Source organism: Microtus pennsylvanicus, chromosome 5 (assembly GCF_037038515.1).
Source record: "Microtus pennsylvanicus isolate mMicPen1 chromosome 5, mMicPen1.hap1, whole genome shotgun sequence".
In the NCBI taxonomy this organism is placed as follows: Eukaryota; Metazoa; Chordata; class Mammalia; order Rodentia; family Cricetidae; genus Microtus; species Microtus pennsylvanicus.
In genome coordinates, this window is record NC_134583.1 from 49,042,887 (window position 1) to 49,070,489 (window position 27,603).

Here is a 27,603-nt window from a genome sequence, read left to right on the forward strand (position 1 = left end):
TCAACACAAGACCTAAGACTCTCGAGCTTTGGTGAATTTTCAGAAACATATAGACTGGTACTAAATAAGAAGTGAAATGCCCCTGAAAAACTAACTTATTTTCAAACTTATTTCAACAAGTTGAATTTCAATTATTTTACTATTTTTTGGTTGACAGAACAAAGCCAAAAAAAAAAAAAGAATTCAAACTGGACATCAGAAAGAATTATAGGTCCACAGGGTACAGTTCTCCTGCTGGGGACAGAAAGCCCTAAGTGATGCAAGGGGTAATGGTCTCAGGTGACCTGTGGATCTCATTAAGGGTGCACCAACCTTAGCACCAGCCACAGGAGCTGAAAAGACATTGCCCTGCTGTCAAAAATGAATTCAGTTTCAGGTAGAAGGGATCTCACCACAGACATGCACAGGGGAAAATGACTTAAATTTTTTTTCTAAATGACATTACAGAAAGGACTACAGAAAACTGCATTACTTGTAAGGTCTAACATATAGCTACCCTCCTATTTTAAAAAGATTGGATGCTATCCTTCTTTGGTATGAGGTGGGATTTTAATTTGATTTTATATTTGCCATGAACATTTATTTTCAGCATCCACTAAGAGCCAGGTCTTTGTGGGTGTTAATAGGGAGAATAAGCTGAGGGTAATAAGGGTACAACTGGGCTGGAAGGGAGGATGTTGTGGTTTTCCTACTTATGGTATATCTAGCTCACAGATAATGAGAGGATCCTGGAAAATTATAAACTGAGAAGAAAAAATAAAATTTGAAACTTCAGAGTATATGGGAGTAAGCTGTGAATATCTACTTGAGCAGATCAGCAGCATCTAGCACAATAAAACAAATATTTTGTGGGCATGAAAGTATATTTAAGCACTGGCAAGGAAAAGTTGCCTGTAGGTCATATGATATCCTAGTCAATGCAATTAGCAAGCATTTAATACTTATTGTCTCAGTCCTCTTTGGGCCAAAAAGATATGTAATTTCAAGGAGTAAAATAGTTTAAGGAATATAAATTACTTGCTTGTTCATAATGGAAGAACTTGGATTTAAATATAAGTCTTTTTTGCATTTGCTAAATTCATTATTCCATAAAAATAGATTCTAATGAAACTGCATGTTTAATGTCAAATCTTATGGTATCAAAAGAATTAGCAGAAATGATTAAATATAAATATGAAAATACAGTTTTAAATACACCTAAATATTTAATGATCAACTTCATATGGATATATGTGTATTTGAAAATGTATTTGTGTATATTTATGAATGAAATGGTTCTTCTATTTTCATTGTTCCATCTATGGTTTAGTTGCACCATAAATCACGGGCAGCTGACGTCTCCCTGTGTTTTTCTTGTTTGTCATTTCGCTACTCATTCATTGTGATCATTTTTATCTCATCACTGTGTGATTATAATTGATGGTTCAATTAAAGGAAATATATATATATATATATATATATATATATATATATATATATATATATATGAGAAACCTGGAAATCCATCTCCAGATAGAAAATAATAAAACAAAATCCATGGATCTCTATATTTTGTTATATTTTCTACCACCTTTAACTCAGTAAAACATAGCCTCAATTTTCCAGACTATTAAAATATCAGTAACTGTTATGCATCATTTGAAGTCAAATTAGGCTTAAAGAAAGCTAAGTGTTCTTTCCCAAAAATTGATAACAAATAGTCACTATATTTTAGCACAGAAATTCACTCAATAATGAGGAATTAGTTGTACCTGCCGGGAACATTCAGCAGTACATTCTGGTGGGCAATAGTCCTAACCTGACCAAGATTTCAAACACTGCTTTTCAGTCCACTGGGTAACAGCACCCTTGAGTTTTCAAACGCTGAAGGCCAAAATAACTTAAAGTGAAGAATAAGGGTAAAATCCCTGTAGATGTCCTTGCTGTTTCAAATAAATATGTCACATCAACTCTTCTAGATTTCACTGCAAAAGTGGGGTCTGAAAAATACTGGGGCTAGGGCTTTGGGGAGTGAATATTAATCATTTCCCTTTCCAACTGCAGAATTGGTCTATCACAAACTGTGCCAAAATAATATCTCTCAGATTTAAATAATGATTTTCAGATTTAAAATTTTTGTATTTGTGCACATGAGTAGAGGTGCTGGTGGAGGCGAGAAGGAGTCAGATCTCCTAGAGCTGGAGCTATAGGTGGCTGTGAGCCACTCACATAGGTGCTGTGAACGAATTCTGGTACTTTCCAAAGCATTGTGTACTCTTATTCTTTCCTCAGATCACTAGCCCACTTCCATTATTGGCTTTTCCTTTTGTTTTTTCATAATATTTATTAATTTACTTGCATTAAGGTAACTGAAAAGGAGACTGCTGTGTAAGAGAATAAGTACTTCTTTAGGCACATTTTAAAAAGTCACATGTGCAGTATTAGAAGAAATGAGCTGAATGACTATAATGTCTTTATTCTTAGGCAAATTATCATTTTTTTTATCCTAGCCATGTGTTTCTCACACCACCTGTCATCAGAGCACAGGAGCCTGTGCTGTATGTACCCATATCTGTAGCTCAGCCTCTTAAGAACTGTTTCCCAGACACTCTGGGCTTTCTCATTGATTCTCTGACCTCCATGCTTACTTAGAAAATGCGACTTTTTCTGCATCCCTCTTTCTGTCAATTTCAGGGTATTTTAGCTTGTTGTCCTGATGACATCAGGGAGAAGATACAAAATGATAAAGTCTTCCTCTGCCATGATTCTTGTAGGAACTGATCATGTACGATGTCATCATAATAAAATCAGATGTCAATGTAGAAAAAATCATTAACTCGGTTACAGTGATTAGTATGCTTTTTAAATAGACAATATTTGAATTAGATTGGAAGAAAAGGCTATGGTTTAAGAGCCAATGAAGAATGAGGAGGGGGAAGAGTAGGGCAAGTAAGAGGAGCAAGAACAGAAGAAGACGGGTTTGCCCCAAAGAAAGAAGGTTGTTGTGAGAAGATTATAGGGGCATTCTCTTGAGTGTCACTCTATGACCTTAGTATTTGCAGACATCTTTTCTGTCTAGAGGAACATCACCTGTGTGTGAACACCATATCCATCCATAACAAAGTATATTGCCTTCCCAAATTACGCTACTGCACTCTTACCTCAAGCATGAGCACAATACTGTTACCCTCAGAAGCTGTTCAAGAGGGTACAACCCAGTTACATCGAGTTCATGGTATTCCTTGAATATAAGCATGAGCAGCTCTTTTCAATGACAAGGATTTTTACTGTTTTTTAAATGTCTGGCATACTTTCTTCCAGGCTTTTAATTGGTGAGCAGCTAACCATATTCCATAACAACATGAGTGTGAACTCCATAAGAAGGGAATGCTTGACTCCATAGTAAATGGTAGTATATTCTTCCATCACTTTGAGTTATTTATCTAATGGTATCTTTCTCTGTCATAGGCAGGGTAACTGATTGAAATGGCATTCCATAGTATTTTTTTCTCACCAAATGAAGGACTGACAACTCATAGATATTAAACTATTGTTGGAATCAGTGCACCCAATTTTGATATTTTAGTATGCAACCTATGTCTTGGTTTCAATTTCTGTGTTATCAGGGTTGAAATACCATACACAATGGTTGGGGAAGCTAAATGAGGAAATTATATCTAATATACAGTCTGAATAATTTACTAATTCTAGAGATAAGAAAATACTGATTATTGGAGTGTCTCATTTAAATTTTATTTTTGAAAATTCAGGATATAACAGATATTTAAAAAATAATTTCCTTTTTGTTTTCTTTCTTTGCTGTTTTCCTTTTTATAAATTTGCCCAAGCTGACCATGAATTTTCAGACTGAAGAACTCCCCCATCTCAGATTTTGGAGTAACTGGGATTACAGTTTCGTGTTAACATGTTCCACTTAAAAATATATTGTCACTTGTGATCTCTCAGCTTTGTGGGTTCTTTCAGAAGACCACCCAGTAAACCTCTTTTATCCTAACCCCATGCCCCATACATGTTTTCCCATTGCCTTTCTTTTCTTCCCTAATACTTTCCTGTAATTAAACCCTATGTTGTATAAAAATATTCTTTTTTGTTACTTTTGCTCAGTCATTTCATGTAATGTGGCTATTTCAAAAACTAATGGAAACAGGGGAAATAGCCTGAAGAACACGAGCTAATTTTTATCACACCTGCATTTAAAGCAATCTTTACCACAAAAAAATAAGTCATAAAATATCTTGCAAATTTTCTTAAAAACTCAAAAATGGACCAGGACATCATGATCATATTACAAATAAACCACTAGAAAGAAAGAGATGCTTTACAACCCAATGATACACCTATTTCAGAGACAGTTATTCCAAGCCCTCAGCTGTATTTTACTGATATAGAGAAAACTCATGTATATTTCAATGTGGTAAATTTATTTGTCAGATTTGCTCATTGGTACAACTTCAAACACACAGTCACTGTATTCTGGCAGCACATGGAACATAGGATGGTTTTAAAAAATATTTATAAATCTGCAGATAATTTTCCTACACCTCATTTGATTGTAGAGTCAGTACTGGAAAGTCCCATGTTACCGGGTTTAGACAAATCATACAAGCACACTTCACAGATGTTATTCTTGTATTCGGTGGATAAGAACACGAGCACTCTCTAAATACTGTCTTCTCTTGTGAACTTTTGACTGACAAGGAGAAAGAGGTAAGGTAAGGAAAAGTGGAGGGGACTGTCATACAATGTTTAAAACTACACATAATTTACAAATTCATGACGTAAAATCACTCTCCTTGCAATGTTAGCTTCTGACACTGAATGCAGTCACAGGTATTTAATTCACCCTCTACAGGCTCTTGCTTTAGAACCTCCCTTGACCAGTGAACTGGAACCCTTGATTGAAGGCCAGCTGATGTGAGCACTTAGCCATTTATCTCAACCTTGACAACAAGTACTTATTAACCTCCGGGGCAAAATAGCTACCACCAGGAGGATGGGCAATCACACCACAGTGACTATGTTCCTTCTGTGGGGATTTTCGAGTTTTCCAGAACTGCAGCACCTACTCTTCACTGTGATTCTCCTCTCCCATGTGACCATCCTCCTAGCAAATGCATTCATCATGGTGGCCATCAAGCTCAACCACAACCTTCATACCCCTATGTACTTTTTCCTCTTTGCCCTGTCCTTTTCAGAAACCTGCACCACTATGGTGATCTTACCCCGACTGTTGGTGGACTTGCTATCAGAGAACAAGGACATTTCTCTCCATGAGTGTGCCACACAGATGTTTTTCTTCTTTGGATTGGCAGCCAATAACTGCTTCATCTTGTCTGCCATGTCCTATGACCGTTACACCGCCATCCACAACCCCCTGCATTATCCAATCCTGATGACTCAGAAGATCTGCTTCCAGCTCATCATGGCCTCTGGAGTGGTTGGCTTCGCAGTTTCTCTGTGCATTGTCATCATAATATTCAACTTGTCTTTTTGTAACTCCAACATCATTCAGCACTTTTTTTGCGACATTGCACCTGTGGTTGCCCTTGCCTGTAACTGCACTTTTCTTCAGAAAATGATTCTCTTTGCATTAACTGTGTTTGTGCTGGTGGGCAGCTTTATTTTGATCATGGTTTCTTATGTCTTCATTGTGTCCATAGTTGTGAAGATGCCCTCTGCCAAGGGAAGGTATAAGACCTTTTCAACTTGCTCCTCCCACTTCACTGTGGTGTTCATACATTATGGGTTTGCTTGCTTCGTCTATCTGAGACCCAAGAATGGTGACAGCTTCAGAGACGACACACTGATGGCAGTGACATACACTGTTCTGACACCTCTGCTCAACCCCATCGTTTACAGTCTAAGGAACAAAGACATGCAGACAGCCCTGAGAAATATACTGGGTCATGTAATTAAGGGCTTCCCCCAAATGTTAAATAAAAGGGCTCGGAACACTTGAAAAGATGAAATGATTTTGTTAAATTAATGTGAAAAAGTGGAGTACTTCCAATAAAATAATAACAGTGCCCAAAGAAATGGAAGTGCCCAATTGCCTGATAAATTTTAGTCTCATATTTATCTTACTACAAAGCCAGTAGGCAACCATGAAAACATACATATGAATACAAGTCCAAATGAGCAAATTGGATTTATTTATTTAGAAATATTCATATATGTAACAACAATTAATGCAAAAAGAGGCTACGAACTTGAAAGAGAGCAATGAAGGATACATGGAAGAGTTAAGAGGAAGGGTAGGGTAGCAAGAAATGATGTAATTATAATCTCAAAAAATAAAAAGAGCAATTAAGAAACAAGATTAGAATTTCAAATATTAGAATATTTTTACATATTTACATTCATATATATAGAGAGAACATATAGCATGAATTTTTTTAAAAGCTTGTTTAAAAAGTCCATGTTTTCATAGCATTTGCCTTTTAACAAGAAAAAATATTTAAACAAACAGTAAGAGAGAGAAAGAACCAAACAAACAGAAGGAAAGTAAGAATAAAATTACATTCAAAAGAAGCATGGCAAGCCCACATGTTTAGAATTGACTTGAAGAAATAACCACAATGCAGAGAAATAGCAAAGAATTTTAAGAAAATATTCTGCTGAAAATATTATTCAAGCATAGGGAAGAGGTTTGATTTTTTTTGAAATAAGAAAGCTGATGAAAGTGATTACAAAATAAATATGTATTTTACTATAACATTATTCCAAACAACTAAATCATGACAATTTTTATGTCACTAAAATTAAGTCATTACACACATAACTGTAAGCAACACTTAATTCATGAAACCTACAGAGATAAAAGGTACTGTTTGAAGCTACAATCTGAGTGAAACCATGGTGATCTGGGACATAGAATCCTGTGAGAAGGCTTAAGCCTTTCCAAGTCATATTGCATAATGGCTCTCCAGATGGTGAACAGCACTGCCACTTTTGCAATAGGAATATGAACTAGGAAAAATAACAAGGTGTTTCTCTCAAAGTTTTTCACAAATGAAGAAAATAATTACTTATTATTATGAAGAGGAAAATAATTACTTAGTAAGACTCTAAGAACAAAGATATATTGGTATACACCTGTACAATACAGGTAATAATAAATGAAACATTTTAGCATAAAGATCGCCAAGAAATTATATTGTTCAGATTTTCTAGGTACAGCTTAGACAAGACCTAAATAATGACAAGACCAATGGCAGAAATTTCAAGGGGCTTCACACCTAATGATAAACTACTGACAATTAATATCAGCTGAATGGGGAGAAACAATCAGTTTCAGGGATGAGCTTCCTATAGGTTATCCATCAAAAGTAGTCTATTTAAACATATAAACCATGAGCCACAATAACTGGACTAAGAAATATATATGTATTTAAATATATCTATTATAAATATATTTACATATATATGCAAATAGTGCTGAGTTAAAGGGGAAGAGGAGTGGAAATGATATCAATACTATATACATGTAGGAACTTTTCAAAAATATATTTCAACTCCACATAGGATGAAGGGTTGATCTTCAAAATATACAAATAACTCAATAAATTTGTCATCAAAAGAACACATAAGCCAAGAAAAAATGGGTACAGATCTAAACAGAGAACTCTCAACAAAGGAATCTAAATGGCTAAAAGACACTTAAGGAAATGATCAACATCCTTAGCCATCAGAGAAATGCAAATCAAAACAACTCTGAGATTCCATCTTATACCTGTCAGATTGGCTAAGATTAAAAACACTGATGACAGCTTATGCTGGAGAGAATGTGTTGTAGGGGGCACACTCCTCTATTGCTGGTGAAAGTACAATCTGGTATAGCCATTTTGGAAATCACCATGGTGATTTCTTAGAAAATTAGGAAATAACCTACTTCAAGACTCAGCAATACTGCTGTTGGGTATATACCCAAAGGATGCTCAATCATACCACAAGGACATGTGCTCAACTATGTTCATAGCAACATTATTTATAAAAAAATATTTTTTTAAATTTATTTATTATGTATACAGTGTTCTGCCTGTGTGCATACCTGCACCCCAGAAGAGGGCACCAGATCTCATTACAGATGGTTGTGAGCCACCATGTGGTTGCTGGGAATTGAACTCAGGACCTCTGGAAGAACAGTCAGTGTTCTTAACCGCTGAGCCATCTCTCCAGCCCCATAAAAAAATATTTATCAAAAAGAGAACTTACACACTGCTCAAATTTTAATTAAAGAATAACTTTCTTCAGAGTCCACATAAAATTTTATATAATGATGGTCCTCACATTTAATTTAAATGTCATAAACAGGGGTCTAAAACTGTAAAATAATGCAATTTCTTGCACACATCTCCACACCTGAGTAAAAGAGGATTTTGATGCATTCTACATGTAAATACAAACATACATTCCAGTAGTATAACTCCTGAAAAATCCATTAGGTCCCTGATGAGCTATTCTTAGCATTACCTTCACAATTTAGTTCACAAAATGAATCGGCAGTTTCACCATAGTTCATTGTGAAATACTAAAGCTTTGTACACACAGTCAAAGACATCACACAAATACATTTTCACCCTGGAGCTTCTTCTACCTCCAAACAGAACTTAGTAAAAGAAAAAAAATTCAAAAAGATTGTACATTTTAAACTCTAGACAGATACTACAATAACAAATTCAAATTAAACTACTTGGGTAGTTTAAATTAGCTGCTTCTGTGTTCACATTCCTATAATCTATGTTACTTGAGTTGAATGTTGGCAGAAGAATCAGACTTTTAGAAGATAAGCATCATGTAATAATTTATAATTGCAGGAGAAAATAAGCAAACACTAATAGCTGTATCCACTGGAAACAATGCCCCTTTGGACATTGCACTTAGTTTCCTCTGATGTTGTGTGAAAGGATTACTAGGAGTACTTTCTTTTAAGAATAATTTATCCAGAGATATTTATGTATACCTAATTACTATGGTTTAAAAATCTGAGTGTTGTATAATAAATAGCCTTATAGAAAGAATCAGTAGGCTTATTAGAATGTCCATTTTCTTAATGTAACTAATACTTAGAGAATAATGGACTTATGGATTATGAAGCAGGTTAGCAGTGTTCCAAACTGAAAAGCAAACACCTTTAAGTATTACCTTCCTGTGATGTGCACCAAATACTCCTGGACCCCTTTTCATCTTTTTCAACCAGGTATGAGACTTCAACACAGGAATTTCAAATTTGTCCCTCTGTTGCGTTCAGAAACCTTAACCTTCAGAACAGTGCTTTATTAACCTGTGTGTTATGACCTTTTTTGGAGATCAAACTCTTTCACAAGGCTTACACATAAAAAATTTTACATATCAAATATTTACATTATGATTAATAACAGTGTCAAAATTATAGTTATGAAGTAGCAAGAAAAATAATTTTATGGTTGGGGGGTCATCACAACATGAGATATTGTATGTAAGTTTTGTAGAATTAGGATAGTTGAGAAATACTGCTTTAGATGATTCAGTGATTATATTTTATGGCTAGAATATGCTTAAAGATGTAAAAATCTTGTAAACCATTCATATAATTATTATCTTCGCTTAAGTTACTATGGCTATGGTAAAACACCATTTCCAAACTCAAGCTGGGACCAGAGACTTCTGCCCAGACACTTCTGCCAGAGCAGGCCAGAGGCAGCAACCTCCATAGTAGCAGGTACAAGGGAGTGACCACTGAGAGACCAGGCTTGAGTCAGAGACCTCTACTGGACCCAGCCCAAGCCATGGATCTCTGTGGGAGCAGGCCCAATCCATGGACATCTGTGGGAACAGGTATGAGCAAGTGACCTCCCCTGGAGCAGGCCAGGGCCAGTGACCAAACCCAGAGCAGGCCCAAGGCAGTGACCTCCATAAAAGAAGGATTGAGCCAGTAGCCTCCACAGGAACATGCTTGAGGCAACAACCTTTACAGGAGCATGCGCAAGGGAGCCACTTCTGAGGGAGCAGGCATGGTTCAGAAAACTCAGTAGGACTGGGCTTGAGTCAGCAAGCTCTGCCAGAGCTGGTCTGAGCCAGTGACATCTTCTAGGGCAGGCCCAAGACAGGGACCTCAGTGGGCACAGACCCAAGCAAGGAACCTCTGTGGGAGCAGGCCTCAATGACATGCAGGATTGCAGAGCAACCCCTGGGAGTGCTGAGTGACTTCCGGGAATACTGAGTGACATTTTTTTGTGACATGGTGCCCTTACTGCACCATGAGGAACAACCATTTGAGCCTTGGATTCACTGGCACCTGGAAGATTTCATATCAGAGACTCGGTCCCAACTAAAACAATCAGTAGAAAAGTTGGGGAGACAAGGTAAAAACACACTTAACATCCCCAAAAGCAATAAAAACTAGTCACTCTACAAGAACAAATCTTGAACACACAAATATAGATGAAGAAGAAAATGACCAGAAAAATAACTTTAGGATAATACTTGAGGCCCATAAAGAGGAAATGGAGGAAAAAACTAACAAAAATTGGAATAAATCAACAAATCACTTTAAAAAATCAAGAAAAAGCAACTAAACAGATGAAAGAAATGATTCAAGATGAGAAAAAATAGAGAAAATAAAGAAAACAGAAACCAAGGGAATTATAGCAATGGAAATGATAAGAAAATGATCAGGAACCAAAAATGCAAGCATAAACAGGAGGAAACAAAAGCTAGACAATATAATAGAGGAAATCGACTAATCAGTTAAAGAATATATTAAATCTAACAAAAGCTTAACACAAAATATACAGGAAATATACATCATAAAAAGACCAAACCTAAGCAAAACAACGATAGAAAAAGAGAAGTTCAACTAAAAAGCACAGAAAATATGTTTAATAAAATCAGAAGAAAACTAGAAATTTCCCAACCTAAAGAAAGCTATATGGAGATACAAGAAGAACAGAAGACCAAATAGACTAGATTAAAAAAATAAAGTTCCCTTGTCACATAATAATCAAAACACTAAACATGCAGAAAAAAGAAAGAATATTAAGAGCTGCAAAAATAAAGGCCAGGTAACTTATAAAGACAGACCTATCAGACTTACACCTGATTTCTCAATGGAAACAGTGAAAGCCAGAAGGTACTGGTCAAGTGTTATACAGACATTAAGAGACCAATGATGCTATCACAGACTACTATACCCAGCAAACCTTTCATTCACCATAGAAGAACAAAACAAAATATTCCATGACAAAACCAGATTTAACCAATACCTAGCCACAAACCCAGACATATACAAAATACTAGAAGGAAAACTCCGACCCAAGGAAATTGTCTACATCAACAAAAACACAGACAATTGATGATCTTATAGCAGCAAATCTCAAAGAAGGAAACATAAAAAAATAACACCACCAACAACGAAAACTAAACTACCAGGAGATAGCAATTATTCGTCACTAATATCCCTTAATATAAATGGACTCAACTCACCTATAAAAAGTCACAGGCTCCCAAATTAAAACAACAACAACAACAAAAAAAACCAAAAAAAGTCACAGGCTAACAGATTGGATATGAAAACAGAATCCATCCTTCTGCTACATACAAGTAATACCCCTAAACCTCAAAGAGAGACATTGTCTCAGAGTAAAGGGTTGGGAATAATTTTTCCAATCAAATAGACCTAAGAAACAAGCGGGTGTAGCTATCCTAATATCTAGCAAAATAGACTTCAAACTAAAATCAATCAAAAGAGTCAAAGAAGGGCATCATATTAGTCATGGAAAAATCCAACAAGAGGAAAATCTCAATAATGAACATTTATCCCACCAATAAAAGGGGACCCTCATATGTAAAAAAACCACTTCTGAAGGTTAAATCATACATTAAAACCCACACACTAATAGTGGGAGACTTTAACACTCCACTCTCATGACTGGACAGGTAGGTCAACAAAAATTGAACAGAGAAATAGGGGAAATATCAGCTGTTTTGATTCAAATGGAATTAACAGACATTTATAGAATACTCCATCCAAACATAAAAGAATATATCTTCTGAGCACCTCATCGAACCTTTTCAAAAAATGACCCACATATGAGGTAACAAAGCAAACCTCAACATAGGCAAAAAATTGGAATAACCCATGTATCTTGTCAGATCACCATGGCTGAAAACTAGCATTCAAAAGCAACACTAATTTTAAAAAGCCAACAAATACATGGAAATTAAGCAATACTCACCCTAATCATCAATAGGTCAAGGAAGAAATAAAGGAAAAATTAAAGACATCCTAAAATTCAATGAAAATTACCACAAAAACATACCCAAATTAATGGGACACAAAAAAGCAGTGTTAAGAGGAAAGATCACAGCACTAAATGCCTACATAAAGAAGTTGGAAAAATCTCACACCAGTGAATTTACAGAACATTTGAAAACTTTAGAACAAAAAGAAGCAAACTCTCTCAAGAGAACTAGATGGCAAGAAATAATCAAATTGAGAGCTGAAATCAACAAAATAGAAACAAAGAAAATAATACAAAGATTCAATGAGACAAAGAGTTGGTTCTTCAAGAAAATTAACAAAAATAGACAAACCTTTATCCACACTAACCAAAAGGAAGAGAGAGAATATCCAAATTAACAAAATTAGAAATGAAAAGGGGGATATAACAACAGACATGGAGGAAATACAGAGAATCATAAAGTCATATTTCAAAAACCTGTGCTCCACAAAATTGGAAAACTTAAAGGAAATGGAGAACTTTCTGGATAAATATCACTTACCAAAATTAAATCAAGACCAGATAAACAAATTAAATAGACCTTTTACTGCTAAAGAAATAGAAACATCATCAAAAATTTCCCAGCCAAACAAAAGCCCAGGACCAGATAGTTTCAGCTCAGAATTCTACAAAAATTTCAAAGAAGAACTAATACTCTTCAAATTGTTCCACACAACAGAAAGAGAAGAAACATTGCCATTTTTATGAAGCTAAAATTACCCTGATATCATAACCACATAAAGACATTCTTAAGAAAGAGAATTACAGACCAATCTCACTCATGAATATTGATGCAAAAATACTAAATAAAATACTAACAAATTGAATCCAAGAAAACATCAGAACCATCATCCATCATGATCAAGTTGGCTTCATCCCTGAGATGCAGGGATAGTTCAACATATGAAAATATGTCAATGTAATTCACCATATAAACAACTGAAAAATAATAACCACATGATCATCTCATTAGATGATGAAAAAAGCTCTCAACGAAATACAACATCCTCTGATGATAAAGTTCTTGGAGAGGGCAAGAATATAAAGAACATACCTAAACATAATAAAGACAATATACAGCAAGTCAACAGCCAATATCAAGCTAAATGGAGAGAAACTCGCAGTGATCCCACTAAAGTCAGGAATAAGACAAAGTTGTCCACTTTCTCCGTATCTATTCAGTATAGTTCTTGAGGTTCTAGCTAGAGCAATAAGACAACAACAACAACAACAAAGATCAAGGGGATACAAATTGGAAAAGAAGAGTTCAAACTCTCATTATTTGCTGATGATATGATAGTCTATATAAGTGATCTCAAAAATTATACCAAGTAACTTCTAAAACTTATAAACACTTTCTACTGAAAATACTATATTTTGTAGCAGGATTCAAGATTAACCCAAAATAATCACTCTTCACAATAGCCACAAATAAAATATCTTGGAGTAACTCTAACCAAAAAAGTAGAAGTCCTGTATGACAAGAACTTTAAATCTTTGAAGAAAGAAATTGAAGAAGACACTAGAAAGTGAAAAGATCTTCCATGTTCTTGGGTAGGTAGAATTAATATAGTAAAAATGGCAGTCTTACACAAAGCAATCTGCAGATTCAATGTAATGCCCATCAAAATTCCAGGAAAATTCTTCACAGACCTCGAAAGAGAGTTACTCAAATTCTTATGAAAAGCAAAAACCCGAGATAGCTAAAACAATCTTGTACAATAAAGGAACTTGTGGAGGCATCTCAAGCCCTGACTTCAAATACTACTACTACAAAAAAAAAACCCAAATACTACTACAAAGCTACAGGACTGAAAACAGCCTGGTATTGGCATAAAAACAGACAGGAGGACCAATGGAACTGATTGAAGACGCAGATATTAATCCACATACTTACAAACACCTGATATTTGTCAAAGAAGCAAAAATATAAAATGGAAAAAGAAAGCATATTTAACAAATGGTGCTGTCATAACTGGATTTCAACATGTAGAAGAATAAATATAGATTTGTATCTATCACCATACACAAAACTCAAGTCTGAATGGATCAAAGACCTCAACATAAAGTAGCCATACTGAACATCATAGAAGAGAAAGTGGGAAGTACACTTGAATGCACTGGCACAGGAGACTACCTCCTAAATATAATCCTAGCAGCACAGACACTGAGAGAAAAAAATTAATAACGAGTCCTTCTGAAACTGAAAAGCTTCTGTAAAGCAAAGAACACGGTCAACAAGACAAAACAATAGTCTACAAGATGGGAAAAAGATCTTCACCAACCCCACAACAGACAGAGGACTGATCTCTAGATTATACAAAGAACTTAAGAAACTGGTCATCAAAAGAACAAATAATACAATAAAAATATAGTACAGACCTAAAGAGAGAACACTCAACAGAGGAATCTAAATGGCTAATGGACACTTAAGGAAATGCTCAACATTATTAGCTCAAAAACAATTCTGAGATTCCCTCTTACACCTGTAAAAATATCCAAGATCAAAAATCCTGTTGACAAGTTATGCCGGACAGGATGTGGGGTAAAGGGAACAGTCCTCCATTGCTGATGGAAGTGCAAATGGCTCAGTGCCTTTAGATATCAGTATAGTGGCTTCTCAGAAAATTAGGAAACAACCTACTTCAAGACTCAGAAATACCATTTTTCTGTGTATACCCAAAGGATGCTTAATTGTACCACAAGGACATGTGCTCAACTATGTTCATAGAAGCATTGTTTGTCATAGCCGAAACCTGAAAACAACTTAAATGCCCTTTGACCGAAGAATGGATAAAGAAAATGTGGTACATTTATACAATGGAATATTACACAGCAAAAAGCTGACATCCTGAAATTTGCAAGCAAATGGATGAAGCTAGACAACATCATATTGAGTGAGGTAACCCAGACCCAGTAAGACAAATATCGTATGTACTCACTCCTAAGTTGACAGCTTCAAGAGGGTAATGAACAAAATTGAAAAAGAGGTAACATATGGTATGGCCTCTTCGTTTCATGCATAAAACAAACTTAATATTGCTAAAATGTCCACAATACACAATGTGATTGATTATAGAGCCACCTGAGCTCTGGCAAAATCTCTCTCTATATAAGAAGAAATATCAACTCAAACTTTTATATTTACTCACAGAACCCTCAAAATCATCAAGTTTATCACAGTTGTTATTTCTAAAACATGCTTTGTTTTGGTTGTAATCCTAGTCTTTAATGCCTGAGCCATCTTTCTAGCACTCCAGAATATATTTTAGTAACATATTAATTAAGACATTTGTGGTACTGTATTAAAGACAAACACAGAGAAACAGTAAAAATAAGTTAATAATCTTACATTGAAGCTCTCATCTATATTCGGAGTGATCTTTGAAGATGTACATAGTAGATAATGAAATTTTTCATTAACAAATGTTTGGAAAAACTAAGTGGCTTAATGCAAAAGGGTGAAATTTAATCTTGCACCATAAAAATACCTGACAAAATGGATTAGTGTCAGATCTGTAACTCTAAATATCCTAGAATCATACATATGCATCTACTCTATGATATTCATATGGGCAGTAATTTCTTACATATGAGCTTTAAAGATACAAGTAACAAAAATAAAAGCAAATAAGAAAATTCCATCAAAACTGAAAGGTTGTCCAGAGCACAGAGAAGACTCAAGAGGATGAAGAGGTAGCTTTTGGAACTTGAAAATATGTTTATATCATGTATATGAAAAGAGTTGCTTTGCAAAATTAAGCAAAGAACTCCTTAAACTGAAGCAGACACGATTTACAAATGGATTAGGGCTGGAGAGATGAATCAACAGCTAAGAGCCATGGGTTTGATTCATAGCACCCACATGGCAGTTCACAACTGCCCAGTAACTCTAGTTCCAGGGGATATGACATTTTTTTCTGGCCTCCAGATGTACACCCAGCTAAAATACAATAAATAAGGAAATATGAGCTAAGAAATAGCACATATGTGTAAGTGGCCAGTGGATATATTATTGAAAGATGTATAGAGTGACTAATCATAGCTGAAATATTAGTTAAGACGACAATTACATATTTTTTATACTTTTTAGAATGGCTTTTGCAAAAAAGAGAAAGCGTTGCTTCATTAATGTGAAATATAGAATTCTTTTATAGATAAGAGTGTAAAACAGTACAACTTCTGCAGAAAATAGTATGTAGTTTGTTTTTAAAAATCAAGAATAAAACTACCATATGAGCCAATAATCTTTCTTCTCATTATTTATTCAAAAGAAATGAAATATTTATTTCAAAGCATTATTAATATTTCCTGTCTGTTACGGTACTTATAATAATAATACAATTTGAAACACAAAGCGAATCAGTAGATGAATGGATGAAGAAAATGTGGTATGTTCATACAACAGGCTATCATTCAGTCTTAGAAGAAAACTGCAATATGTCCCAGCATGCATAGTTCCCGAGGACGCCACGCTGAGTGAAATAAACCTATTACAGAAGAGCAGGAAAACAGTGAAGTTCACTAACACGGAAAGTGGAATCATGGACCCTGAGCAGGAGGGGAGGAAAAATATTTATATTTAAATTACTAATACATGAGTAAAAAGTTTCAGTTCAGAACAATTAATGAATTTTACACATCTACTACATGACCTTACATCTGTAGTTATTATGCTTCCTTAAACACTCAAGATTGATTACCATGGTAGATCACCATAATAAAAGAAAAACTCTAAATTCATTTGATAGTGACAGTTCTCTGTGCATAGCAATCTGTGTGTTCTAAGAATTAAACAAATGAGAGGCTTCCCTTAGCATATCTGTAGAACACTACAAGCTTGGTAAGTACAAAACATTTTTCGAAGTTCTCTGAAACTGCTTATTAGTAGAAAATGTCTTAGCACAAGATGTCGGGAAAGTCATAAACGAAAAGTTATTTAAATCTGAGATATAAGTTGACTACAGTTAGTCTTCTATAAGTACCGAGGAAGGTCATACTTACAGTATGACTTACAGGTAGGTAACAATAAAGATGTAGAAGTTTATATCATTATTTAACCATGGCACACTAATATGTGAAAGATTTTTGAGCAAGTTAGCATGAATTCAACAAACATCTATTTAACTCTTCCTGTATTCTAGAAATTAAATATGCATATAAAAGTCACAGATATTGGACACACAGATCAACTGGTGTGAACAAAATACTAGTGAGAAGACAGATATGAAATTAATTCAATTCTCCCATGCAGTTTGGGATATTTTAACTCGATTGTTGGCAAGCTGCTAATACCAGCCTTCATCCTCTATACTTCCTTACAAGCTAAATGAACTGTATGTTTATAGACTAGATGAAGCTTTGTAGGCTGTTTCTTAGGTAGCCGGACATGGACTTGGACCACTTAAAGTTCTGCATCCTCTGAATATGGGTTTTCAGGCTGAGCATTTTACTAAAGAAGCATAATAAATGGACTACTTAACCCAAAATGAAAAGACCCCCAACTTTTATCCTAGGAAAAGTGAAGCCTCAATTTAAGATCACTGAAGATCATCATGGCTAGGACAATCTGACAGTCACTGTGCCGCTGTGCATGGCAGAGTCATTAAAATGTTAGTATAAGTTTGATTATTCTATTGTAAGTCATAAATGTTTATAGGCAATAGAGAATGGGGAGAATGTCTGCCCACAGGTGTAGCTCGTATCTCAAGTCTTCTATAACAAAGTTAGAATATATGTTTGTCTTTGGATTCACCTTCTTATTTAGCTTCTCTAGGATCGCGAATTATAAGCTCAATGTCCTTTATTTATGGCTAGAAACCAAATATGAGTGAGTACATCCCATGTTCCTCTTTTTGAGTCTGGCTTACCTCACTCAGGATAGTGTTTTCTATTTCCATCCATTTGTATGCAAAATTCAAGAAGTCCTTGTTTTTTACTGCTGAGTAGTACTCTAATATGTATATATTCCATACTTTCTTCATCCATTCTTCCGTTGAAGGGCATCTAGGTTGTTTCCAGGTTCTGGCTATTACAAACAATGCTGCTATGAACATAGTTGAGCATATACTTTTGATGTATGATAGGGCCTCTCTTGGAAACCTGGATGGAGATGGGCGGTCCTTGGACTTCCCACAGGTCAGGGAACCCTGATTGCTCTTAGAGCTGATGAGGGAGAGGGACTTGATCGGGAAAGGGGGAGGGAAATGGGAGGCGGTGGCGGGGAGGAGGCAGAAATCCTTAATAAATAAATAAATTAATTAATTAAAAAACAAAAAAACAAAGTTAGAATATGTGGGAAATGAACATGTTTTCATAATTGGAATGATATTTCTGATCTGTTGGATACATAGCTACAAACTAATTTCTTCTGAGGAGTCCAGCTCATCTCTGAATAGATAATGTGAAACCTGGGCCACAAAATGCAACCATATCTTAAGTGGCTCAATTAAATTACAGCCGAAAGTTGTCATTTACTTTCGCAAGTCAGTCAAATAAAAACAGAGTAAACCTGTGGGTAATTAAAACCTTTAATCCATACACTTGTATCTAATTCTTACTCATGCACATTTTCTTTTCTCTCCCAGTAGGTGAGTAATTGTACGTTCTCTATCCCACAGGATTCTCAGTACAATTTTCCAAAAGAAAAGAAGTAATTAATTTGTAATTTGAAGGGAAGTAAGCTATTTGGGGCTGTGTCCCAAATGATCAAAAACTCACTTAAAAGTGGGTTTGCTGTGCAGTGACAATTCCTCTGAGCCCTCCTGGGTGTTGTAATAGATATGTCACTGACTTACACATCTTGCTTTTCAAGGAAAGAGGAATACTTGAATTTCCTAAATGTCTCATAGCCATTTGTCTTAAGTAAAGTTTAAGAGTTTGGGACAATTTTGCTATTATTTTTATGGTTCGAACAGTGCTCAGTGTCTTTACTCACACTTATAAATAAACACAGGGCTCACATGTGGTACGTATGTTCTCCTTTGTACAGGTAGGAAACAGGAGGTTTAAAGTCCTTGTCATTTGTCCGTGGTTCTGTGCACTAGAGGAGGTCCTCACTTTGTGTGGCTCCTCACTCCCTTATATTTCTGTATATTGCTTTGTCTTCTTTCAGTCAGCCACATCCCACCTTGAAAACATTTATGTATTTCATGCATTTATTTTCTTTAAGGAAGTTTGTCTCTGGTGTGGATCTTTGTGTAGAACCCATGGTAAATGAGGAATCGTGACTCACAGGACTGTATATACTTTATTCTAATACAGCTTCATAAATTCAAATAAAAATACAGTTTCTGGTAGCTATATATGTATTTCTGATTGGTATATATGTGCTGTTTCTTAGACCTCAGAACTTTTTGGAGAAAAAGCGAATAATTGCTTTGGAGTTGTGAAAATGCATGAAGAGGACTAACATTTTCCTTGTCCTGGTTCATGCTGTATTGCTTGAATAAAGGGGCTATAATTTTGAAATGTGAATTGGCCTTTATTATAATTTGTTAGCTATTATAGCTTCCCACTTCCATCCTGACCACTCCAAGTCTCTCACTTTATGCCAAATGCACCCCTTTTTTAATGACCACTGCTTTTCAGAACATGGGATATAAAAGTGTGTCTAACAAAAGCTCCAAATGTTTCTATTTACTTGTTAAGACATAGCGATATCTAGACTCTTATCACTTCCTACAGTCCCATAAAGGGGTAGAGGAGAGTCTAGAGACAATTTGCGAAATGTGTAGTATGTTTATACCACAGAAATAATTAGAATTTTGGTGAGTCTTTTTATCTTGAATGCAGAAAACATCCAGCTCTTAGTACTGATTTTTTTAAACTAAGAATTTGGCTTATTTTGTTCTAGCAGGTCATATAAGTAAAAGATGTCTAATTTAGCTCTATTGTTATTAGCTAGTTACTTACACAACTGGAGACTATATTTACTAGAGGAGAGAACACTGGGGTAGAAGCATGTTTGCAATGCGCATGGGAAAAACTTAGAGTCAAAACTGACATTAATATTATGTTAGTCACAGTTTGTTCTAAAAATAAATATCATAAGGATCCCCGTGTATACATCTCCTGTATATACAGGGAATAAATTTGTTGTGTCATGTGTTAGTAGTAACTATATAGTTGAAACCTAATGTAATTGAAGCTCCTACTAAAATATCTTATGGAATTCAAGAAGAAAATTTGCAAAGCAGTCTATGACTATAAAAATTGCCATTTTAAATTTTAATTATAAGATTATATTTAAGTGCATATGTTAATTGCAGGGTCATTTCAGCCAATGACTCTCCTCTGATTCTGGTTCCATTAGGCAGCAACTGAGTGAATGAATGGAAACTGAAAATGACACCGTGGTGACAGAATTCATTATTCTGGGACTAACAGATAGTCCTACACTACGTGCCGTCTTATTTGTGTTTTTTCTACCAGTTTATATAGTGACTTTATTGGGAAATATCAGTATAATCCTTTTAATTCGAAGCAGCCCCCAGCTTCACACTCCCATGTATCTGTTCCTCAGCCATCTAGCCTTTGTGGACATTGGCTACTCCACATCGGTCACACCCATCATGCTCATCAGTTTCTTAAGAGAAAAGACTACTATCCCTCTCTCTGGTTGTGCAGCCCAGCTTGGCTCTGATGTAGCTTTTGGAACCACAGAGTGCTTCCTGCTGGCTACCATGGCCTATGACCGTTATGTGGCCATCTGTTCTCCTCTGCTCTACTCCACTCAAATGTCCCCAGCAATCTGCTTCTTTTTGTTGGGGGCCTCTTACTTGGGTGGATGCATGAATGCCTCATCGTTCACAGGCTGTTTTGTGAACCTAAACTTCTGTGGCCCAAACAAAATCAACCATTTTTTCTGTGACCTCTTCCCACTTGTGAAACTCTCTTGTGGCCATGCTTATATTGCTGAAATATCTCCCTCCATATCTTCAGCATCTGTCCTAGTGAGCACACTATCTACCATCATTGTGTCCTATGTTTATATTCTACTGTCAATCATAAGGATGCGTTCTACTGAGGGAAGGAACAAGGCCTTCTCCACCTGCACTTCCCACCTCACTGCGGTCACTTTGTTTTATGGGACAGTTTTATTTGTATATGTGATGCCAAAGTCAAGCTATTCAGCTGATCAGGTCAAAGTGGCTTCTGTGATCTACACAGTGGTGATCCCCATGTTGAACCCTCTAATCTACAGTCTGAGGAACAAGGAGGTTAAAGAGGCTATGAAAAAATTAATGGCCAGAACACATTGGTTCCCTTGAAGTAAATCAGAAAAAACTCCATGGATAATAAAATAAATGACATGAAGAACATAGGCAAGTGATATTTCCATAATTTTATCCATACCCTGAACACTTATATAGTTAGAAGATCCTGTACATACAGAAATTTGATATTTATTTCCATTAATAATTTAAAAAGTGTGATTTACACTGACACCTGTGCCATCAAAGTGAGATGTGGATTTTCTTAAAGGTAAGAATACTTCAGAGGATAGTTTTTAACTTTAAATATTTCCTATTTGCTAATTTTGTAGTATTTTTGTATAGACATATTTCAAAGTGTGAAACACTTTCAATTTTTCCTATTTAAAATAACACTTATGAGTGAAATTTCCAGTAGATGTGTAACAAATGGTATTCTGACCAGTTAGGGTTTCAGGTCACCCCTTTTTAATGGTGAATGACTCTTACCCCTTATATGATGAATGACTCTTTTAACTTCTGAAACCAGTAAGCATAGTGTCTCAGAAAAATTATGTTTATTTTCTTTTAATTTGGTACAGAATGAAAAAGAATCATGATCCCTCTATTTTGCCATTACAAGGCACAAACCAAGTTATAGAAGAAATTGACTAAATCCTGCCCAGATGTGCTGACTGAGGTCTGCATGCGTAGGTGTTAGAGTGTAATTTAGAAGTAAACATTGTTCTAGATGATGACAATAGGATGGCGAAACTGTCTTTGTACACTAGCAAACAGATAGGAAATCATGGCTTAGAGAACATCCTTGTCATTCTCTTCTAACCTCTCAAGGAGATATCTGTGGTCACCGATTACCCAACTCAGGATCAGTTTGTCTGTGACAGTGATTTCTGGTTAACACTTCGGTGAATGCAATTTTATTAACACAGTTGTAATGTTGGACAAATTCTGTAAGGTATGGAGTCACTAAAGCACAAACTGACTTCTTGTCCTTGGACTTTTCACTGGCCAGATCGAGTACATAGATGTCCTCATCTCCTGGAAGCTGCCTTGGAATTTCACTGCTTATTGTTCTGAAATTTGTTCATTTATACCTCTCTTCTTATATCATTATGGACCTAGACATTCACCAGTGCAGCAATTCTAGGGCAGAAGCCTGCACAAACATACATGGCCTGTGGCACTCCAGGGTTGACTTCCGCCTGGGAAAAGACTTTCAGCATCATGGTGGAAATATGAACTATGCTGGATGAAGATTTTTGTTCTCTGTTTCTGGTTATCCTCATCTTTCTGTCCACACTTTGCTCTCAGAGGCAATAGTATTTCTGTTCTCAAATGTAATCTTCCTTAGAGAACAGACAGACTTCTTTGTTGCAAGATTCACAAACCCAGTGTGTTTTACTGAATTGACTGTATCTCTCACTAATGTTCCTTTTCATCTCTATTCTTAAGATAACCACCTCTTTGTAAAATGACATCTGCTTTTGTCATTGCTGTGACCAAGTACATGAAAGAAACAACTGAAGGGAGTGGGAGTTATTTTGGTTCACAAGTCCATGCTAGCGGGAAAGCAGGACCATTGCAATGTCTGGTCTGTGGTCCCAAGAGCTTATGACTTATTGTGTCATGGTGAGACAGGAAGCAGAGATTTTAGGGCACAAGGAGAAGCTAATATCACCTTGAAGGTGTGCCCCCAACAAAAGCTAGGTCACAGTCCAAGGATTTCATAGCCTTCTCTCCAACACAGTTCCACCAGCTAGGAATAAGTATTCAAACACATAAGCTCCGGATGTGGGGGGAAATGGAACATAGCATTTTACATGCAAACTATAAAATTCCTGGTACTCTTATAGACATGGATGGATCTTACTGCATGGCTAATCTACCTCTATCCTTTTACTTCATTCAAAAGAAAGATATGAGACATACTTATCTCATTGGTATCTGAGTCTTTTTTGTTTGGAAGATTAAAATTGTCTCAACTTATTATTATAATTTTATACAGAGATATGACTCATGTGTTTAAACTCTAAGGATTTTAAGCTTTAATTAACCTATCCCTAAGGGGTGTGGATAGAGCTGGCATTGATAGGCCTTTATGGAAGTGGGCAGATTCATGTTTTTCTTCCTTGTTCGGATTAAGTGTGAAAGAGGAAGACATTACCTGTGCAAACAGAAGAACTGATGCTACAAAATGCAGTTTGTGTAGATGGACACTTGTTTTCATATGTTTTGTTTTGGTTTTGGTTTGTTGCTGGAGAGTCAGCCAAAAGTCTTGTGGATGCTACCTAAGCACTCTACAACCAAGTCAAATCCCTAACCCTGTTTTTACTCTCTGAGATATAGACTTTGATCCTCACCTTCTACTACTGTACAGACATTTGGGCATTCCAAAAGAAATTATGTCTTTATTCCTTTCCTTAACATCTGGCCCAAAGCAGCCAAGAGTGCCGAAAGTGTGCATACTTTCAAGAGAAAGACAGTGATGGATTATGGTGCAGGCTGGGGATGAATTGTTCCTAAAATATGCATGGAGGACTTATAATTCTCAGGAATATTGAATGTTGCTATATTTGGGAACAGATTAATTGCAGAAATTTTTTAAAGGGCAATAGCTCCTGTTGTAAACTAGATGCTCCATCCTGGTTTTCGATGCAAACACCCCAAAGGATAAAACCATGCTAAAAGAAGTCACAGATCTGGATGTCGCTGCTGTATGCCAATGAATGCCAAGGATTAAAATTCAAAAAGGTAGGGGAAAGACATGGAGCAGATTCTCCCTCAGTACCCTGAGAAGAACCAGCCCTAACAATGCTTCACTCTTGGACTCCAAGCATCCGGGAAGACAAGAATGCATATTATAAGACACCTAGCTCATGGCACTTGGCTGTAGCAGCCCTAACAAACAAATACAGTTGCATGTTTAGTTTATGCTGGAGTTTCACTGTCAACTATTTACTCCTGGAAGAGAGAGGAATGGAGGCTTGAATAGAACCAGGAATACATTCTTAAAAGTTGCTTTCTTTGAAAATAAATGGCAAAACTAAAAAGACTATTCAGTAGCAATGAAAAGAATTTTACCCGAACAGACTGAGTCAATAAATAAGAATCAAAGATGATAACTCTACTCCCATTGAGAGCAATAAAAACTTCCCGCATTGTGTGTGTATGTGTGTGTGTGTGTGTGTCTGCCTGTGTGAGAAATCTCTCTTATGATTTGTAAGATTTCTAGTTAGAAGATAGGGATTCAAATTGGGAATTATTTGAAATCTTTTCTTGTTTTCCCTGTTTTTCTTTTCAAAACTTCCTGGCCTATATAAATTTCAGTAAAATTTCACTCCCTTAAAATTGATAGGGACGTATGGTATATAAAATTTCTCAAGTTTCTTTAAATATAGCAATGGGTTAATGCTTTAAAGTTTAAGGGATGGAGATAAATTCTCAGGGTTGACAAAATCCTTGTATATTATAATTGGGGCAATAGTGATAGCAGGGCATGCAGTGCTCAAAACCACAAGTCTGCGTGTTCAGGTTTATGTGTGTGATCATGTGATCATTTCAGTAAAGACTTGCATAAAGGTTTATATTTTTTCTCATTTTAACTTGACTCTCCAAGCTTGTTTACAAAGATGTCAGCTACTAATCCACACAAGGAAAACTGCTAACCATTTCTCAAAATAGCTGCCTACTCTCTCTTAAACCTCAGTGAGTTTACTATATATGAATTCTAGAGTTTGCAATCCATTGCTTTCTTTAATTGATTTTTATTTAAAAATACTGTTTTTTCAATAATGTAAGTTTATTGATAATGAATTTTTAACAGGTTTCTTTTTGTCAAAAATTCCTGTTTGCACCCTTAATTTGGAGTATTTTGAATTTTTGAACATTTTGTTTGAACTAGAATGCTGTGTTAGCAGCTAAAATATTTTCACACAAAATTTTACTGAAGTCTAGTTTCTATCATTTCTTTTCATTGCAACCTATCATTTTTAAAAATTTTTGTTTAGTATAGAGAGTACATATTTCATCTTCTGCAAGCTTTTGTCTCTCTTGTTGTCTCTGTCTCTTTCTCCTACTGCTTTTTTATAACACTGACATTTAAATTTAGCTGCTAAGTAAGAATTCTACTACTGAACTTGAACATCTGCCCACATTACTGTTTTGTTTTCCTGTAGTTTCTACAATTTTCCTAAATGTAAACTGTTCTCATGCTTAACATGTTTGAACTTTTCAGACTTTAAAAATTTTCTCACCTCATGTTCTTTTATTAATTTGGAAATTTACTTGTGACTGTCTTCAAACATGCCTTCTACCTCATGACCTCCTATTTTGAACTTCACTATCTATGTGTTAGAACACTTCACATCTCTTAGAAAGCTCTTGGACTACTTGATTTTCATCCTGTAATATTTATTTATTTTTCTATTGACATGTATTTCACCTACAAATCCCAATTTCTGTTTTTTGATTGAGTGACACAGCTATCAAATTCCTCAAATATGCTTCATTCCTCGGATCCAGTTTCATCCTTTTCTTTTTCTTTCAACCCCATTTTATTCTTCTTTTGCTCTCCCCTGCTTTGTCTTTCCTTCCTTCCATTTTCAGCATGTATGTATTTGAAATGTGTTTTCTTTATTACCTCTATATTAGTCTTCAAGTCTTGAACCATTTCCTTCACCTGTTTGATTGCTTTTTCTTGGTTTTCTTTGAGGGATGTATTAACTGTATATAAACGTATGTAAATCAAGACTGTATATCAATGTATCTAAACTTGACTAAATCTTTGCCAGATTAAACTGGTAATTTTTTGAATGATATACTTATCTGTTAAATCCTCATGTTTGAGTTAATGAAAATGAAGGCATTTATTTATAAAACTTTTTCTTAAATGTCTTCATCACAGCCTTGATCTAGCAGCAGCAACACTATCCAATTACTTTCCTGGAGGATGGGAACTACATTGCAGTGACAGAGTTCATTTTATATGGTTTAACAGACAACCCCATCCTTAGATCAGCTTCCCTGGTTTGTTACACTTTCTTTGAATGCTTACAAAATGCTTATTCTGTCAGCTATCATTAATTTTAAAGATACACAATTTATCATTTGTTCCTGTTGAGTGCATCACAGTGCTAATTAAAATAAACAGCTCTGTCATTATTTCAACAGAAGCCTCAATGGTATAAAACATGCACATGAGTGCAATATTGCACTCACATAACTAACACGCATAGATGGTGCCTTGTTTCACATGAATGTTCTCACACCATGCAATTCTTCATCAGGTAGTAGGTTATCAGTGAAACCAGTGTTGTTGGCTTGTTTGTAGCACATCACACATGACTTTGGTTTTTGTTTTTGATTTTTGTTTTATCACCAGTACTCAAGTTCTTTTGATAGTCCAAGCCACTTCTCTTTATTTTTATTGTCAAGATCCTATATTATAAGATAGATACAACACTTGCCAGATTTCATTTGTAACCCCATCCCCCGGATTAGACTAACATCTGAAATATGAGAATCACTGTACACCATTCTAGAATGTATGGATATGTAAGAGAATGAATAAACATATCAGTGCTGTGGGATCTATTGGCAAGAAGATGGGATTTGTTTCTGAAATAATAAGGTAGATGGGGAATGGGAAGTAAACATGTTCATCATCTACATGTGAAAGTTGATTGCATCTATTCTAAAGATAGAGTTTCAAATGAATATAGCCAGGGTGGCTCCCATGTGCACATGAGGATGAGGTTTATGACCATGAAGTCTTTCTAAGAATTTCTTCTTCAAGCCTTACTGTCAAACTTAGAAACTTGACTATCTTCCAGGAATCTATTTCTGTTGCTGTTGTTGTTTACTTGTTTTCCTTGGTCTTTGCAAGCTCAAGAATCTGACTCAATTTAAATTAGGAATTCAACTTTTGGTCCCAACAGGAATTCAGACTAATCAGAGATGGGTTCCCTGTTTTTTTCTATGAATGTCCTAATTACATCATTATCAAATGCTTATACCATACCTTAGATTCTTATGGGTTCACAAAACCCATACATCAGAGGCAACTTTTGTTTAAAAGAACATTTCCACCAAATTCAACCCCTAATTACACCCTGCCATTTCTCTTACTG

General features: G+C 35.6%; 2 protein-coding genes across 2 annotated transcripts; both read left to right on the plus strand.

The window, feature by feature from the left end:
* The first annotated feature begins 4,993 nt into the window (after positions 1–4,993).
* LOC142851316 (olfactory receptor 10T2-like) lies at positions 4,994–5,959 on the plus strand. The gene has a single exon (XM_075975188.1). The coding sequence runs from the start codon at positions 4,994–4,996 to the stop codon at positions 5,957–5,959; it is 966 nt and encodes a 321-aa protein (XP_075831303.1).
* Positions 5,960–20,587: 14,628 nt separating this feature from the next.
* On the plus strand, positions 20,588–21,532 carry LOC142850892 (olfactory receptor 5P4). Its single transcript, XM_075974794.1, has one exon. It carries the CDS (start codon positions 20,594–20,596, stop codon positions 21,530–21,532), a length of 939 nt encoding a protein of 312 aa, XP_075830909.1. The 5' UTR covers positions 20,588–20,593.
* Positions 21,533–27,603: the final 6,071 nt, after the last annotated feature.